The 16,658-nt window shown below is 38.1% G+C and overlaps 1 protein-coding gene across 5 annotated transcripts in view; it reads right to left on the bottom strand.

Annotated features, from left to right (window-relative positions):
• Positions 1 to 3,422: 3,422 nt before the first annotated feature.
• STIL (STIL centriolar assembly protein) overlaps positions 3,423 to 16,658 on the bottom strand; it is a 48,235-nt gene continuing 34,999 nt past the window's right edge. For 2 of the 5 annotated variants that reach the window (XM_068964691.1, XM_068964693.1), the window contains 3 exons: positions 14,178 to 14,326; positions 12,836 to 13,086; positions 3,423 to 4,533 (listed from right to left, as the gene is read on the bottom strand). In XM_068964691.1, coding sequence (XP_068820792.1) covers positions 3,744 to 4,533; positions 12,836 to 13,086; positions 14,178 to 14,326 — 1,190 coding nt within the window. In that variant the 3' untranslated portion in view covers positions 3,423 to 3,743. Of the gene's footprint in view, positions 4,534 to 12,835; positions 13,087 to 14,177; positions 14,392 to 16,658 lie in introns of all 5 variants that reach the window. The other 3 variants (XM_068964689.1, XM_068964692.1, XM_068964690.1) reach the window with 2 other exon arrangements.

Here is a 16,658-nt window from a genome sequence, read left to right as displayed (position 1 = left end):
GTTCTGCCCAAAGAGTAATGTCTAGAAAACAAGGGCACGGAAAAGTCTTGCTCCTCTAAATTCCTGGGACCCTGACAGTAGTACCATGATGTAAAATCATCGAACTCCTTATAACATGAACAGTGCTGGGGTTGCCTACTACAGGACTCTTGTCTCTAAAAGCAGTGGTTTCTGGTCTTGGCTAAAGGGCAAGGGGGGCTTTTGGGGTGGGGGGTGGAAATAAGGCCAGTAGCTTGGAGGTCGGCAGGTATCTGAAATAGCACTGGCTGTAGTATTCAAAATCATTCATTCAGTTCAAGATCTGGGTCTTGTAGGAAGCTCTTCCTGAAGTCCTCAGGCCTCAGATAAGTTGCATTTCTCAGTGGCTTAATAGAAGTTTGAGCTTGAATCTGCAAATTACTTCCCTAAGGTCAGTCCCTCAACTATGAGGATTACCAGCTGGCGTCAGCCAGAAGGCTTAATTTACTAGGGTGTGTGAAATGCTCTGCACAGTGCCCTGTGAGCACGTGGTTAAGTCTTAAAAGATGGAAGCTATCGCGATGGCTCCGCTGTGTCTCCTCACAGTCTGGGTCACTGGTTATTGCATTTCATCATACGCTGTCTCATATTGTGCCACTGTTTCCAGTGTGTATCTGTTTTCTCTGAAGCCTTTGCAGCTGGCAAAGGCAAGGCTTATGTCTCATATGTCTATATCCATTTCTGTGGAGCTTATTTAGCATGGGCAGAGCAAGGTAGAGGACAAGACAGCATAAAGCGTAGAGGGGGCGCAGAGGTTGAGTGAAGGGACAGTGGATGAAGGGGGTGGAGGTGCCAGTCGGCTAGGACCTAGACTAACAGGCTCCTTTCCCAGGTAATAGAAGCTCCATTGTTTCCTTATTCCATTTGACGGTAACACCCGTATATGTATACAGTGTTGTGTGGGACTGACTGAATCAAAGAAATTCAGACAAACGTCACTTGAGAGGCAATCATCTTGTCCTTAATCCAATTTTTCCAGTACTGATACTTTTTCCAAAGATGCCAAAAAGCTATCATAGATACTAATTTGTCAAATAACTTCCTAGGTGAAACATCTTCTTAGAGAACTTCTAGAGAGGCTTCAGTAATGATCCCTCTTCTCTGGGTGTGTTTTTAGTTTTTATTGTTGTTTTAGTTGCTAAGTCATATCCAACTTTTTGCAGTCCCGTGGACTGTAGCCCACCAGACTCCTCTATCCATGGGATTTCCCAGTCAAGAATACTGGAGCGGGTTGCCATTTCCTTCTCCAGGGGATCTTCCCAACCCAGGGATAGAACTCGCATCTCCTGCATTGGTAAGCAGATTCTTTACCACCGAGCCACCTGGGAAGCCCATTTAGTTAGTAGGAGACATGTGTTTTTGAATTAATCTGCAGTCTAAATTCAATCTCCAAAACTGCTAAAGTGTCTTATGAGAAATCTTAAATTAAATGTGGTAACAGAAGTGATGGAATTAGATTTTGCCTGAAAAGTCTCAGCTTCAGGACTTCCCTGCTGGTGCAATGGTTAGGAATCCACTTGCCAATGCAGGGGACAGGTTCTATCCCTGGTCCAGAAAGATGCCACATGCCGTGGAGCAACTAAACCCATGTCACAACTACTGAGCCTGAGCTCTAGAGCCCGTGAGCTGCAACTACTGAAGCCTGTAAGCCAACAGCCTGTACTGCAAAACAAGACACCGCCACAGTGAGAAGCTCGTGCACTGCAATGAAGAGTAGACCCCACTCACTGCAACCAGAGAAAGCCCACACAAAGCAATGAAACCTAGTTCAGCCAAAAATAAATTAGTTTTAAATAAAGTCTCAGCTTCAGTTTTCATTGTTTGGATAGTTTCTTGTTTCATGTGACAATTACAGGATTCCCAGTGATAATGGTAGAGTTAATGAGGCTGTCAGTGAATTAGCATTCTCTCAGATTTTAAAAAATAATATAAATTGTACTTACACTCACTTCTTGGGTGAAACAGATAGCTAAAATGAAACGGAATGCACTTGAAGCAGCGTTCACAATTCCATTACTTAAAATTTCATTCTAGTGAAACCTATAAGTGGATTTTGAAAATATTTATTAAAATAACCAAAGTCCCAAATGATGACCATGGGGACAAAACACTGAGAATCACCACCAGTGACATTTCTACATCGGAATTTTAACCTCAAAGAGCAATGCAACAGGAAAATGTGCACTAACTGGTCCCTGGCTCCTGTGGAGAACAGCAGAGAGCTGTCATGCTACCACACTTTGGCTGGCTAGCTAAACTGGTTCATCAGATTATCATCTCAGAGGGCCCAAGCTGGGTATATAGAGACCGAAAGTCCGTTTCTTTGCAGTTAACATCTCAAAGTTTTTATATAAGGCTATGATGTCTTAATTTAGCTTTAGCAGAAGAATTTTCTCAAGTGTCCTCAAGTGAATGAGGACATTTTTCATTTATATTCAGAAATAACAATTTAAAAGTTATTTTGTAAGAAGGTGGGGGAAGGAAGCAACTTTTGATGTACTCAAAAAGTTAGATGGATCTCAAGGACATTATGCTGAGTGAAAACCACCTTCAAGAAATTACATACTCTGATTCCATTTTTATTAGCATTCTCAAAATGACACAACTCCAGTGATGGAGAACAGATCACTGGTTGTCAGGAGTTAGAGTTGCAGGCAGGCTGTATTTTAAGAGTAGAACTAAGGAATTTCTTGGTGATGATGGGACGGTTCTACACATTGATTGTGGGGGTGGTTATGTAAATCTGTAAGTGATAAAATTTCATAGTTACACACCAAAAAGTAAATAAATGAGTGCAACAGCTTTGAAACCTGAAAGGCCTGTGGTTTAGTTACTAATATTGCACCAAATGTCAATTTCTTGGTTTTGATCATTTACTATGGTTGTGTAAGATAGCATTGTTGGGTGTTGCTAGATGAAGGGTACACCTGAATTCTCTGTATCATTTTTGGAATTTTGGGGGAGTCTACAAAGCTTTTTTTTGTTTTAAGTGGACAAGGATATGCTATAACGGAGGACGAAGGGAAGCAGTCAATCTAGACATTTTTATTAAGTTCCATTAAAAAAATAGTAAAACATTTGAAAAACTCACAAAGTTTATAAAACACTCATAATTTTCTTATTCTTTGATAGCTAGTGCTACATGTTGAAATGTTACATTAACATCAATCCACAAGAGTGCAAAAGTTTACTTCCACAGTGTTTAACAAATGTGCATCTGAAGAGAATATATATATATACACCTTGTATAAAAGATTGCAAGTTATTAAAAAAAAATAAAACTTTTCCCCCCTTAAATTCAGTAAGGGTTGTTCAGCTAATTTAGTCAGGGTCACGATAACTTTATGTTCTTTTAGGTGGTACTCGGTAGATGCAAAATGCTAGGAAAACACTTCTCAAAATGTACAGTATAAAAGGGCAACTCAGATTCATAGGTGGATAGCATCTGCTTATCTAACTTTATTGAAATAACTGATCTCAAGATTTTTTTTTTTTTTTAAGATTCAGTGATGCTTAACAACTCTATCTGAACAAAGAGCACTTAGGCCTCCTATCAGTTAGCCACCTCAGTCAGGCCACTTGTTCAGCTCTTTGCCATAAGCTGCTATCAACAGAGTGATCCCTAGAGTGATTAGGAATTCCAAAACTGTCAAAAGGCTCTGATTTCTGTAAGTATCTTCAGGAGACGTCCCATCCTCATATCAGAAGGGAGGGGGATTAGAAGTTTAAAATAATTTTGGCAACTGCCTAAGACGCTTTACATCTAAGAAGGTGCCTACTGAATTCATACTATTCATTTCCTTTAAGGTTTCAGAAGGTTTCAAACTTTCAGGAAAAACTGGAGTGTCCCTTACATTTTCTTTCTCAGGATGCTGGGTAAATTCTGCTTTTCCAGTTCGGAGATTCACTGCAGGGCTTGGTTTCAGGTTCTTTAATAAGAAAGTGGGGTTTTCATTCAACTGCTGTGTTGCTTTTGGCTGAACAACTTCATTTGTAATGTTTCTCAATACTGGCATATCTGTGTGGGTACCCACGGAGTCACAGTTGTAACAATTAGTTATCTCACCAGCATTCCTGGAAGGCTCTTTCCGGCAATCAAGTTGTTCCGCTATGTATGTAAGGTTTTGATTCACCAAATGTTCATTCTTGCCATCTGTATTGTTCGGAGGCTCCTCTTCATCTTCACTATTGTCACTGCTTTGTATGAGTCCGTATCTCTTCATGTATTTTTTGGTTGCAAGTGACATGTTGTTTGGCGAAATTAAACTAAGCCCCACTGTGCTTCTGTCTGTATTAATATGTAGAAGGCTAAAAGGTGAATCACCATTATTTTGGCTTGATCGTGTGAGAGACAATTGTGACAGCTGATTTTCATTTAAATATTTCAGAGCTATAGCATTTGCTTCCATGCTCAAGTCCACACCATTGGGGCTTAAGCCACTCATGCCAACATTAGCAAATGACATGTAGTTTAATCCAGAGATCACTGCTTCGGGGCTGATGCATGCCAACACACTAAAAGACAGAATAGGGCAGGCCATCATTTATCTTATTCTGAGTACTAAACAGTATTATTGCAAATATGTTTCACTTTATGAAAGTAACAAAAGGTCTTCAGCTTTGAGCTGGATGGTGCTTTTTTATCTGAGTGCTCAGACATCTAAGTCTTGATCATACAGATACATTCAAGGGATAAATACAATAATCTAGAAGGTAATCAATCTATGATTCAAAGACTAAAAGTGGAACACAAATTAAGTTTCCTAAATTAATATCAGTTACGGTTTTAAGACCATATATAAGACCTTACAATGTAAAGCTTTTTAATATTGGTAAAGTAAAACAAAAATAAAATCAAACAGAAAACACAACTGATAATGTAACATTACAAGATTTGATGTAGCTCAGAATATTGCATTTTCATAGAAGAGATTCCATTTGTAATAAATGAAAATATTAACCAGTCTCTGGATATGAAGGTGTATGCACGCGTGCGTGCATGTGTGTGTATGTGTGTATATAGTAATTTTCTTTCATTAGATATAATCCTCACTCTCTTTGGTTGGTATTATTTTATTAACAGTAACTAACTGACTTGCCTTTTCCTGCATATCATTTATACTATAATAGCTGCTAATTTTTATTGGTGCCTTATGTGCCAGGCACTCTGCTAAACATTTAGTGCCTCATTTAATCCTAATCCTCACAAAAACCTTTCTCTGGGAGGTTATCCCTATCATGTATTTCAACCTTATTCACCATTATAATAATTCACATTTCCCTTCCCCAACTTTTCTGTTTTCTCCTGGGCGCTTATGGCTGTCTATATATTTAACTCACATTTTTTATTTATTGTCTCGCTCCCTCATGAAACCCCATGAGGACAAGGGGTTTCTGTTTCTCCTGCCACTGCAGCATCTACAGTGCCTGGCACAAGGCAGGCATTCAATAAGTATTTACTGAATGAGTAAATAGGTATTATTATTATTATTATCTTTATTTTACAGTTGAGAAAACTAAGGAATAGAGACTTTCACTAATTTCCCTAAGTTGAACAGTTAGCAACTGGCAAGCTGAGGCCGGGTCTGCCTGACTCTCTTGGCCTCTATGACTACTGTTTCACGTACTGTATTCAGCAACCTGTTTTTTGCTATCAGAGTTTTTCTATTCCCTTGAGTCCTCTGTATACTATTATATGTTATAATATACTATATTATTATATCCTAGTCAATGAATATGCTATGACTTTCCATAGCACCCAACGAAGCAGTTCAGCTGTTTTATACAAGTCAGACACTGCCTGCATCTCTGCCCTTTGTTGTTGTTTCGTCCCTCAGTCATGTCTGACTCTGTGACCCCAAGGACTGTACCCTACCAGGCTCCTCTGTCCATGCATGGGATTTCCCAGGCAAGCACACTGGAGCGGATTACCATTTCCTTCTCCAGGGGGATCTTCCCGACCCAGGGATCGAACCTGCATTTCCTGCATTGGAAACATGGAGTCTTAACCACTGGACAGCCAGGGAAATCTGGAGACTGTCTTACTAAGATAGAAGAGGTACTACCAATCTATCTAGACATATTCTTTTATGATACATTCATAGCGTTAATATCTTCTGAATATTAAAGTCTTTTTTCTACTTTATTTGCCCATTTCCTTTAAATTATAAGCTATTTGCATATTAAATCAGATTTGTACATATTAAAAATATCTAAGTATAATATCTATAGATATTATTAATGTAAATAACATGAAAAGGCAAATAGAAACTTCTAATTCAGGCTTCCCTGGTGGCTCAGTGGTAAAGAACCTGCCTGCCAAGTCTGCAGGAGACATAGGTTCAATCCCTGGTCCAGGAAGATCCCACATGCCGTGGAGTAACTAAGTCTGTGTGCCGTAACTACTGAGCCTGTCCGCTAGAGACCGAGAGCCACGTATTGAGCCCATGTGCCACAACTACCGAAGCCTGTGGGCCTGGAGTCTGTGCTCCACAGCAAAGGAAGCCACTGCAATAAGCCCGCACACCACACTAGGGCGTAGCCCGCCTGACACAGCTAAAGAACAGCCTGAGCAGCAGTGAAGGCCCGGTGCTGCCAAAAATGGACAAATAAATTTAAAGCAAATTTCTAATTCAAAATGTTAATTACTGAGAGATTTCTCTGGTGGTCCAGTAGTTGGGCCTCCACACTTTTCACTGTTGGGGGCATGGGTTTGATCCGTGGTTGGGGAACTAGTAGGATCTCACATGCTGCATGGCACGGCCAAAAAAAAAAAAAAAGGAAAAAAAAGTTAAATACTGAGAAATTGTAGACCTAATTTGAATGAAATCTTTTTTAAAAAATCATTTTAAAAACTGAAGTATAGTTAATTTACAATGTTGTGTTAGTTTCAGGTGTACAGCTAAGTGATTCAGTTTTTATTTATTTATAGTCTTTTTCAGATTCTCTTCTATTATAGGTTATCACAAGATACTGAATACAGTTCTCTGTGCTGTACAATAGATCCTTGTTGTTTATCTGTTTTATATACAGTAATGTGTATACATGAATCCCAAACTCCTAAATTCCAATCTCCTTCCCCCATCCCCTTTGGTAATCATGAGTTTATTTCCTATGTCTGTGAGTCTTACATAAGTTCATTTCTCTTATTTTTTTTTTAGATTCCACATATAAATGATATCATATGATACCCGTCTTCCTCTGTCTGACCTTCCTTAATATGATAATCCCTTGGTCCATCCGTGCTGCTGCAAACGGCATTATTTCATTCTTTTTTTTAAGAAATATCTATTTGGCTGTCCGGTCTTGGTTGCAGCCTGTGGAGCCTTCATTGTGTCATGCAGGGTCTTTTGCTGTGATGCGCAGACTCTATCTGCAGCACGAGGGCTCGCTGGTTGTGGCACAAGGCTTAGTTGCCCCACGTGGCATGTGGGATCTTAGTTCCGGAATCAGGAATCGAACCTGCGCCCCCTGCATTGCAAGGTGGATTCTTAACCATTGGACCTCCAGGGAAGTTTCTTCATTGCTTTTTTATGGCTGAGTAATAACAGATCTTCTTTTATAGAATGGTTAAAAGATCTATATAAATCCATGAAAACAACTGATATCAGTTTACAAGTTTCTTCAAGCTTCATTAACACAGCCAGCTAGTTTCAATTTGGGGGCTGGGGGAAACACCTGACTTTGAAAACAAATCAATAACACATGGGACCAACGGATAGAAACACTAGGGTAATTAAGACACTCCACTGATCAAATCCTAAAAGCCCTGATCACAGATATACTATATTAGAATCTCATTAGATGTGCAGTTACAAAAGGATAATGAGAGTCCATTTATGTTTGAGTATGAGAGTCACATGCCAACAATTAAGGGAATTATTCCAACTTACTTAAAGATGAAAATCAACCCTGACTTATTGTCCTATTTGAATCCCAATTAGTTATCTCCTACTTACCCTGTGCAGGGTTTTCAACTAGAGAACACATATGTTTCCAAGTAGAGAGCAAAGTAACTACAGAGACTCCTTAAGATCTATTTTGAATAGATCAAAACGTCACTCCAGTTGGGAATATGCCCACAGAGGCTGCTGGTCCTCCATCTTCCCTACAATTCCTAGGTACGTCTGGGACTCTCTTTTGTTTTCCTGCTTTTGGACCTTCTTAATCTGCAGTGTTCTGGATCTGGAAAGCTGAAAGGAAATCTTGCTTCCCCTGTCTCAGCTACTCTTGTGGCTGGAGGATAACACTCCTGGAGTCCAGAACTGGAACGTGAAGTAAGTTTTCACATAGGTACAATGACAAAGGCTAGCTGGTTTACAGAATCAGAAAAACAATGGGTGTACAAGGATTATAAGACTGCTTTCCTGGAATACTAAACTACAATTTATACACTGTTTCACAGGAAAAATCTATTAAACAACTGCCTTTTGAACTTTTCACACATCAGCTATAGTATACCAATATGTGTTAAAAGATAACACAAGGCCATAAATACTGACAGTAAGTATTACAGAGGTATTAAAAGAGTAAAGCATTCATTGTAAACTTCAGTGATGACCCCAGTAGGTGGGATTTCATTCCTTTAGCAATCCATGCAGGCCCACCAAGTGTGACAGAGGCAATGAGGATTCACAGACAGATAAAACTCACTATCTCGCTGGAAAGGCCATCACAAGAACAGGCTGTATAATCTATTAGAAACTAGGTATTCTGAGATACAAACCATCAATAATCTGGTGAGAGGTCCTGGATACACTGACAAAGAAGGTGACATCTGAGTTCCACTTTACAGGATAAGGAGGACTGTGGCAAGCAGTAAGATGAAAAAGAGCATTACAAGCGAAAGTAATAGCAAGGAATTTTGCAGATGCCAAAGGTGGGTAAACTGGAATGTGGCAGGAGATTTACACTAAAACACTAAGCTCGAGACAGACTGTCAAACAGGAATGAATTAGGCGGGCTTTAGATAGTCTTACACCTGGAGTCTCCTCTCAGCCCAAGACTATCGACAACAAAAATACGACGTACGTGTTAGGGACATAGTTTCAGTGCAGTTTAATCACAATAATATATAGAACCCAGTTATAATCAATAAAATATAAATTAAAGATAATTATTGGTCTAAATTAGCACAAATCTTTAAAAATCATCAATTTTAATACAGGCTAATTATAAAACAGTATGAAAATGCGCTAGGTACGTCTCCCATCAGAGTACGTTATAATTGACTACTTACCTGTGCATCTTCTCTACTGAACTTTAAGATCTATGAGGGGAAAGACAGTTTTCCTAGCGTATCTTATATACTATGGTATTTCTTAGAGCTGGCTCACAGCAGAAGCTATATATATATACATATATATATATTTACTGAAGTAAAATGAGTGAAATATAAAATATATTTACTGAAGTAAAGTGAGTGAAAGTATTGCTGAACTACTAATACATATATAGCTGATAGGACTGTAAATCTTACTCTTTCAGAAAGCAGTATAGTGACAGGCTTAAAATTTTCCTACCATTTGGCTTAATCTTTCCATTTCTGAGATTCTATTCTGAAAAAATGATATTAAACCTAAAAAATGCAATGTTTGCAAAAAGATGTTTATCACAGCAATATTTAAGACAGTAAGACACTGAAAACGCTTTGACTCGGTTCTGACAAGAGGGAAAGGGTTAAGTAAACAAATACCATGTTCCCCTTACTGGTTTATTAAATCCCCATTAAAGATGATGCCTAGAAAACATTATAACAACTTTGAAAACATGCTTATTTTCCAATATAAGACCAATATTTTGGGGGTGGGGTATATACAGTATGGTCAAAACACAAAGCAGCCAAATGTACATACTGTAAGATCCTACCAAAAACTTAAACAAGCAGAAAGCATAGAGCAAAAGAGTAAAAAACAAAAACAAAACCATGGAGTTTGGAGTTAGAAGAGGAGGTTTAAAATTACAGGTGTTGGGCCTTGAATAAATTGGTACTTAATTTTTTCATTGATGTCTGTGTGTATGTGTGTTAGTTGGTTAGTCAAGTCCGATTCTTTGCGACCCCATGGACTGTAGCCCACCAGGCTCCTCTGTCCATGGAATTCTCCAGGCAAGAATACTGGAGTGGGTTGCCATTGCCTTCTCCCAACCGAGGAATCGAATTCGGGTCTCCCACATTGCAGGCAGATTCTTTATCATCTGAGCCACCAGGGAAGGCCCTCTTCATTCATAAAACATGTATAATAAGAGTATCTATCATATAGATTATTGCAAGGATCAACTGAAATAATGCTGCATAAACCTTTAGCATAGTTCCTCACACTTTATGTGCACTCAATAAATGACTGATGTTAAAATAATTTTAGAAAAATACAAAGAAATACAAAAACAAATTCTTTAATAATAAATTAAATTGGTTGGTATGAATATGTTTTTTGGGGTTTTTTTTTTAGCCTCGAGGCTTGCGGGATCTGAGTTCTGCAATCAGGGAAGGAACCCGGGCCCTCAGTAGTGAAAGCACAGAGTCCTAACCACTGGGCTGCCAAGGAATTTCTCTGAATATGGTTTGTTTACTTGTTTTGGTCTACTTTCCTAAATTTTCTAAGGTGTCCAAAATAAGCTTACATTACTTTGGTAATGGAAACAAAACAAATATCAAACTCTACTCCCAAAGCACTATAATATTTTACCCAATTTATATAATAAAATAAAGTTTCAAAAAAAAAAAGTTTTCATGTGAAGATATAGCTATGTTATTCTAACATTTTAGCCAGCTTACCCCTCTATGGAAATAATTAATTTAACATACTGCTTTTGAAAACAATTTTTTTTCACCTCAGCTTTCATTTCCTTGAGAAAATCTTCGTACATGAAACTAAAATTCTATCTATGGGTATATATGGATGTTTCAAACCATATAGATAAATGAATTTCAAAAATGGGAATAGCCCACAATACTAAATGAAAATGTCTATTTTATAATGGTAAATAAAGAAAAGTAAACAAAATTATATATACAGTAAAACTCAACTATGCTTCCTAATTTCCTTTGGGTGTTATGAGTTCAAACGACATTTTCTTCATTTTCTAAAATTCCAACCCTGAGTCTGTATCATTTTTATAGTATAAATCTATAATATAAATTTTCATTTTAGTAAAGGGCAGAATAATTGATTAAAACAATCTGACCACCCCATACTGACAGAGCAAATGGCTTTACTTTCCATTTCATTCTAGGCATGTAAAAACTATATCAAGTTTATTGTATACTGAAAATTTATTAATTTCAATGTTTGACACTTAAGACATTAAAATAGGGTGGCCACTATGAAGAAATACATTACTTAAAAACTGTTCCCCACAAGCAGCCATACCAACTGTAAGGGTTCCACAAAGACAGCAGGTTGATTTAAGCATTCTAACAGATGTAATAGAGCCTCTATCCTAAGAGTTTTGAAATAAGACCTTCAAAAATGCTAGCCTCACTCCACTGGTGGCAGGAGTATAAACTAGTACAGCTATTCTTGGGGGCAGTGGCAACATCTGCCAGACTTTCAGATGCACACATCCTTTGATCCCATCACTTATAGGAATTTGCCCTACAAAAACATTTGTAGAAGTACCTGTAGAATGATGTTCACTTAGCACTGTTTGAGATAAGGAATAAGAGATTCGGCCTAAAAATCCATTAGTAGAGAACTGGGGTTCACCGTATCATAGTACATGGGCACAACAGAATATTGTAGTCGTTTAAATGCATGAGGAAGAATTGCATATACCCAGAAAGTATCTATGTTACGCAAAAAAACCCATAAATTGCAACACATCACACAGATACATACTTGAACATGTGTAGAGCATTTCTAGAACAATACCAAAGAAATAGTTAAGAGCAGTAACTTAGAAGGAGTCAGACTGAGGAGTTTGGGAAGTGGGTTTCTTTGTATTTTATTTGATATTCATGCATTTTATTTGATTTTTTTTTAAATCATGAGATTATATTTTAAAATATCAAAAATAATTAACAGAAAACATACTAGCCTTATTTCGGGTTCCCTGGTGGCTCAGATGGTAAAGAATTCACCTGCAATCCAGGAGACCTGGGGTCGATCCTTGGGTTGGGAAGATCCCCTGGAGGAGGGCATGGCAACCCACTCCAGTATTCTTGCCTGGAGACTCCCCATGGACAGAGGAACCTGGTGGGCTACAGTCCATGGGGTCGCAAAGAATTGGACATGACCGAGTGACTAAGCACAACACTAGCCTTAATTACAGAATTTCCAGATTTTATGTTCTTTAAAAGCCAAGTGTGTGTTGAGCTGATCCTTGATGAAGAGAAATCTGAACAGAAGAACATGGCCAGCTGGAACTGGTGAGAAATAAGTAAAGTTCATATAACTATAGTCTTCAAAACACAGTCCTACAAAAAGGAAGGTTTTTGCCTTTTAGATGACAACTGCATTAACTGTACATCCAGTAGTTGACACAGACCCCGTCACCTCCAGGAAAACTTTTCGAGACACCAAAAATAAGTAACAGCTCATTTCTCTTTCTCTAAGACTCCTAGAGCATTTTGTTGGCATCTTTACTCAGGAGCTATCCCTATGTCTCTCAAATTACTTAGGTATATAACTTATCTTCTACTAAAACGGAACCTCTATAGGGTAGATATGATTTCTTATTCGCCACATACATGTTAACACAGACCCTGAATAAATCAGAAGCCAGTTGAATTGAATGGCAGGCTTATACCTTTTTTCATGAGGAAGCTGCAATGCATTTACATTTTTTTTAAATCATTTAAAACAAATTTTAAACTTACCTGGCATGATCCACTTTATGTGCATTTTTCTTCACTTTAGTTGGAGAATCAATTTTTACTCCAAAGCTTCTAAGTTGCTTAAGAGTTGCATTAAGAACACATTCTTTGTCCATCGATCCTGAATCATGTATTTTTTTCTTAGTACAGTAAACATTCTGGTTTTTGGTGCACTCATGACTGATAATAACTGCTTTGGTAGATGGCTCCTCGGTTACTTTGGGGGAGTTATTCGGTAGGTGGTTCCCTTGACTCTGATGAAAGAAGAAAAAGGACGTATTTGAAAATCACTATTAGGAAACAAAAATACAAATAATACTGTTAAGTAATGCCTGAGTAAAAAAATTATCTTGCTAAATTCTACAAAGTATCAAGTACATTTGCCAAGTTTTATGGAATTTTTATAAAAGAAGTCCATTCTAATAAATGAAAATCCTAGAGAAAACTTAGAATATTTGTTCAGAACTTGTTCCTTTAAAGCCAACAGATTTAAAATCATTTGAGTAATATTTCAAGTATTTTCAAGGATTTATTGTGAAATCTTTATAAACAAGTTTAAAATCATGCTTTCATTTGAAAAAGGATAATGTTTTAGAGTTTTAAGTGTAACCTTTATGTTACTTTCAGAATTTGACTCCTCTTTTCTCACTTTGAATGAAAATGACCTGTAATTCTGCCTTCCTGACTTTAAAGCATATTTCATTCCCTTGAGCACACGCACCAGTGTAGGACCTAGCAGGCAAATAACAAATCCATGTTAACTGATTAATAGTTAGGGCCCTATGAAGTATGTTTAATTAGTCTTCAATTATAAATGGAGAAATCAACTGTTCTAAAATCTACAATTTGATTGTAAGTGACAGCCACGGTCATTTGACCTCTAAGTCCCAGTTTACATTTTACAATATTGTGCTGGTTTCTGGCACATATCAACTCCTTTTTATTGTGTGCTGCTGTGCTTACAGTACTGCTCATTTTTAGCTGTTTGTTACTGGTATGCATGTGTTATCTCCCTTAAGTTTTCAAAGGCAGAGACTGTCATGTTCATCTTTATATTACCCACTTTACTCAGTTCATTTTGTTAGACTAAGCTAAGTATTCCATAAAAATCTGCTTATATGAGCTGAAACAGCAATTATTATAAAAATTATTCTATTACTCTCCAATTTTCAAACCTCCTGCAAACTCTTGCTTATTTTTTCTGGTACTAACTTCGAACTTGAATTAGGGGAAAATCTTTTTCCTAGCAAGGTCCCCATCAGTTTAAAGATGGGAAAGGCTAAACTAGTGTACCTTAGACTAAATCACCATCTCACAAAAGACAGAATGCTTTTCATTTTCTTACCAGCACATCCTGGAACAGTTGCTGGCTATCTGATGGTTGATGAGGCAAGGGCTGCGTGACTTGCTCGGTTTTGGGTTCCCCTGATGGTCCAGAGCTATTAGTGGCACCCTCTGTTGGTCCACTCTGGAAGCACATGCTTACACACTCTGCTTGCAGGGGATTCGGAAAGAATACAGGTACATCAGGTTCTTTTCTCTCAAGTGGAGAAGAGCTGCTTGAAAGGACATATATAAAGTAACTGTTAGTTAATTCTGTTATTTTGTTTTACAACAACAACAAAACAAACAGAAATCTTAAATGGTTTATTAAAACAAAAACAATTCCTTATTATACCAGTCAAAGCTCTCTGAAACTTGGTAGTCAACCTGGCTTTTCAGCCAGTCCCTTCAATCAATGCTCCCTGTTTTATTTTATTTTCTGAACAAATTGGATTACGAACAATACTCTGAATTCTTCTGCCCATAAATTTTGTCTACTATGCAATAGTTCTCAATCTTAACAACACCATCAATATTACTTGTAAAGTTTTTAAAAACACAACTGGTTGGACTTCTCCCCACAGAGATTCTCAACTGGTGGAACACCCCAATTTACTGTATTTTCAAATGCCCTGGAGCCAAGAGTTACTGTTCTAATGCTTTTAAATTGGCATACTCTTATCAAAATCCTATCCACTGTTCAAGAGACATTTTAAAAGTTTACTTCCTCTATGATGTTCTAAAATGTTAACTGGATATGTCCTCTTGCTTCTTTCAAACTCCATTAGCACTTTATCTCTTGCTGCTAAGTCGCTTCAGTCGTGTCTGACTCTATGCAACCTCATAGACAGCGGCCCACCAGGCTCCCCCGTCCCTGGGATTCGCCAGGCAAGAATACTGGAGTGGGTTGCCATTTCCTTCTTCAAAGCATGAAAGTGAAAAGTGAAAGTGAAGTCGCTCAGTCGTGTCTGACCCTCAGCGACCCCAAGGACTGCAGCCCACCAGGCTCCTCCGTTCATGGGATTTTCCAGGCAAGAGGACTGGAGTGGGGTGCCATTGCCTTCTCCATCTTTTATCTCTTAGGTCACATATAAAAATGTGAAGTCGCTCAGTCATGTCCAACTCTTCGCGACCCCATGGACTGTAGTCCACCAGGCTCCTATGTCCATGGGGATCCTTCAGGTAAGAACATTGGAGTGGGTTGCCATTTCCTTCTCCAGGGGATCTTCCCAACCCAGGGATCGAACTTGGGTCTCCCGCGTTACAGGCAGACTCTTCATCCTCTGCACCACCAGGGAAGATATACTCTCATTTATAATAAAGGTATATGTGTGTTCATTATATCTTGGGCAAATATCTTAATCTCTCTTGGCCTCAGCTTCCTCATTCATAAAATGGGAAAAACAGCATCCACCTCCCTGGGCTGAAAGACACGAGACAGGACTAAAGGAGATACAGAGTGCCCAGCACAGGACCAGATAAACCCAGCGGCACATCTGTAATTGCTAGCTTTCCTCATCTCCCGCTGCTATCCCCTTACTTCCTTAATAGCACACTGAACCTTCATCGTCAATCATGTTAACTGATTTCACTTTAATGAAGACATCAAAACTCAAATGAAGAGGCAGAAAGCCAGGCTTCAGAGATTTTATGACTTCTGGGGAAAGTACTTGTACCAAGCAGGAGTTTTATCATGCAAACACCTGCAAAGCTCTTTATTTTTTAAAAAGAGTTCACGTCAGTCACTGAGTTAGACTTATTCTACCTTTAGCTAAATGATGACAATTAATTTTTAAGGTACTAATTCTGGTACTATTCTATGTGTTTTACATATATTAACTCATCTAATCTTTACAACAGTCCTGAGATAGGTACTTTCACTGTCTCCATCTACAGAAAAGAAAACAGAAGCATTCAGAAATTATGAGACCTGCCCATGGTCACACAGTTTTGATTTGAATCCAGGCAGTTTGGATTCCATGCTCTTAATCACTCTGCTATATTGCCTTTTCAAGAATTTAAAAATACCTGTTTTGGTGTCTAACCTACCAAACAAAAATAAAAGCTAAAAATTCCAGAAGAAAAGAACTAAAACATTAACAATTTCAAATTTGAAAAGTTTTTTAAAGATGATTCTAATATGGCAAGTATTAACAGGTATGTCCAAAGCCTGGCTTCTTAAAAAAAAAAAGTATTGTTATCAAAAAAAAGTCTATGGATATCACACATGGCTCTTCCCTGGGAAAAAGCAACCAATTACCATATATGCTGCAAGTCAAAAAATCTACCTTTCACAAACTGCTTTAACATTAGACTAAATCCAGCAAGACATCCAAAGGGAACAGGTGCCATGTATGAATACTCAGCAGCACGAACCACAGCATGAATCAGACCAGATGTTTGGGAAGAATCCTAGAAAAGCACCAAAAGCACCATACACAACACTGGAGATGCTATTTAATCCGAATCATATACTATGCGGAACAAAGATCAGATTTACATC

The sequence above is a fragment of the Capricornis sumatraensis genome, chromosome 2, assembly GCF_032405125.1.
Source record: "Capricornis sumatraensis isolate serow.1 chromosome 2, serow.2, whole genome shotgun sequence".
Classification (NCBI taxonomy): domain Eukaryota; kingdom Metazoa; phylum Chordata; class Mammalia; order Artiodactyla; family Bovidae; genus Capricornis; species Capricornis sumatraensis.
The sequence above is the reverse complement of the archived record's forward strand: the minus strand, read 5'-3'. Positions and strand labels throughout refer to the sequence as shown.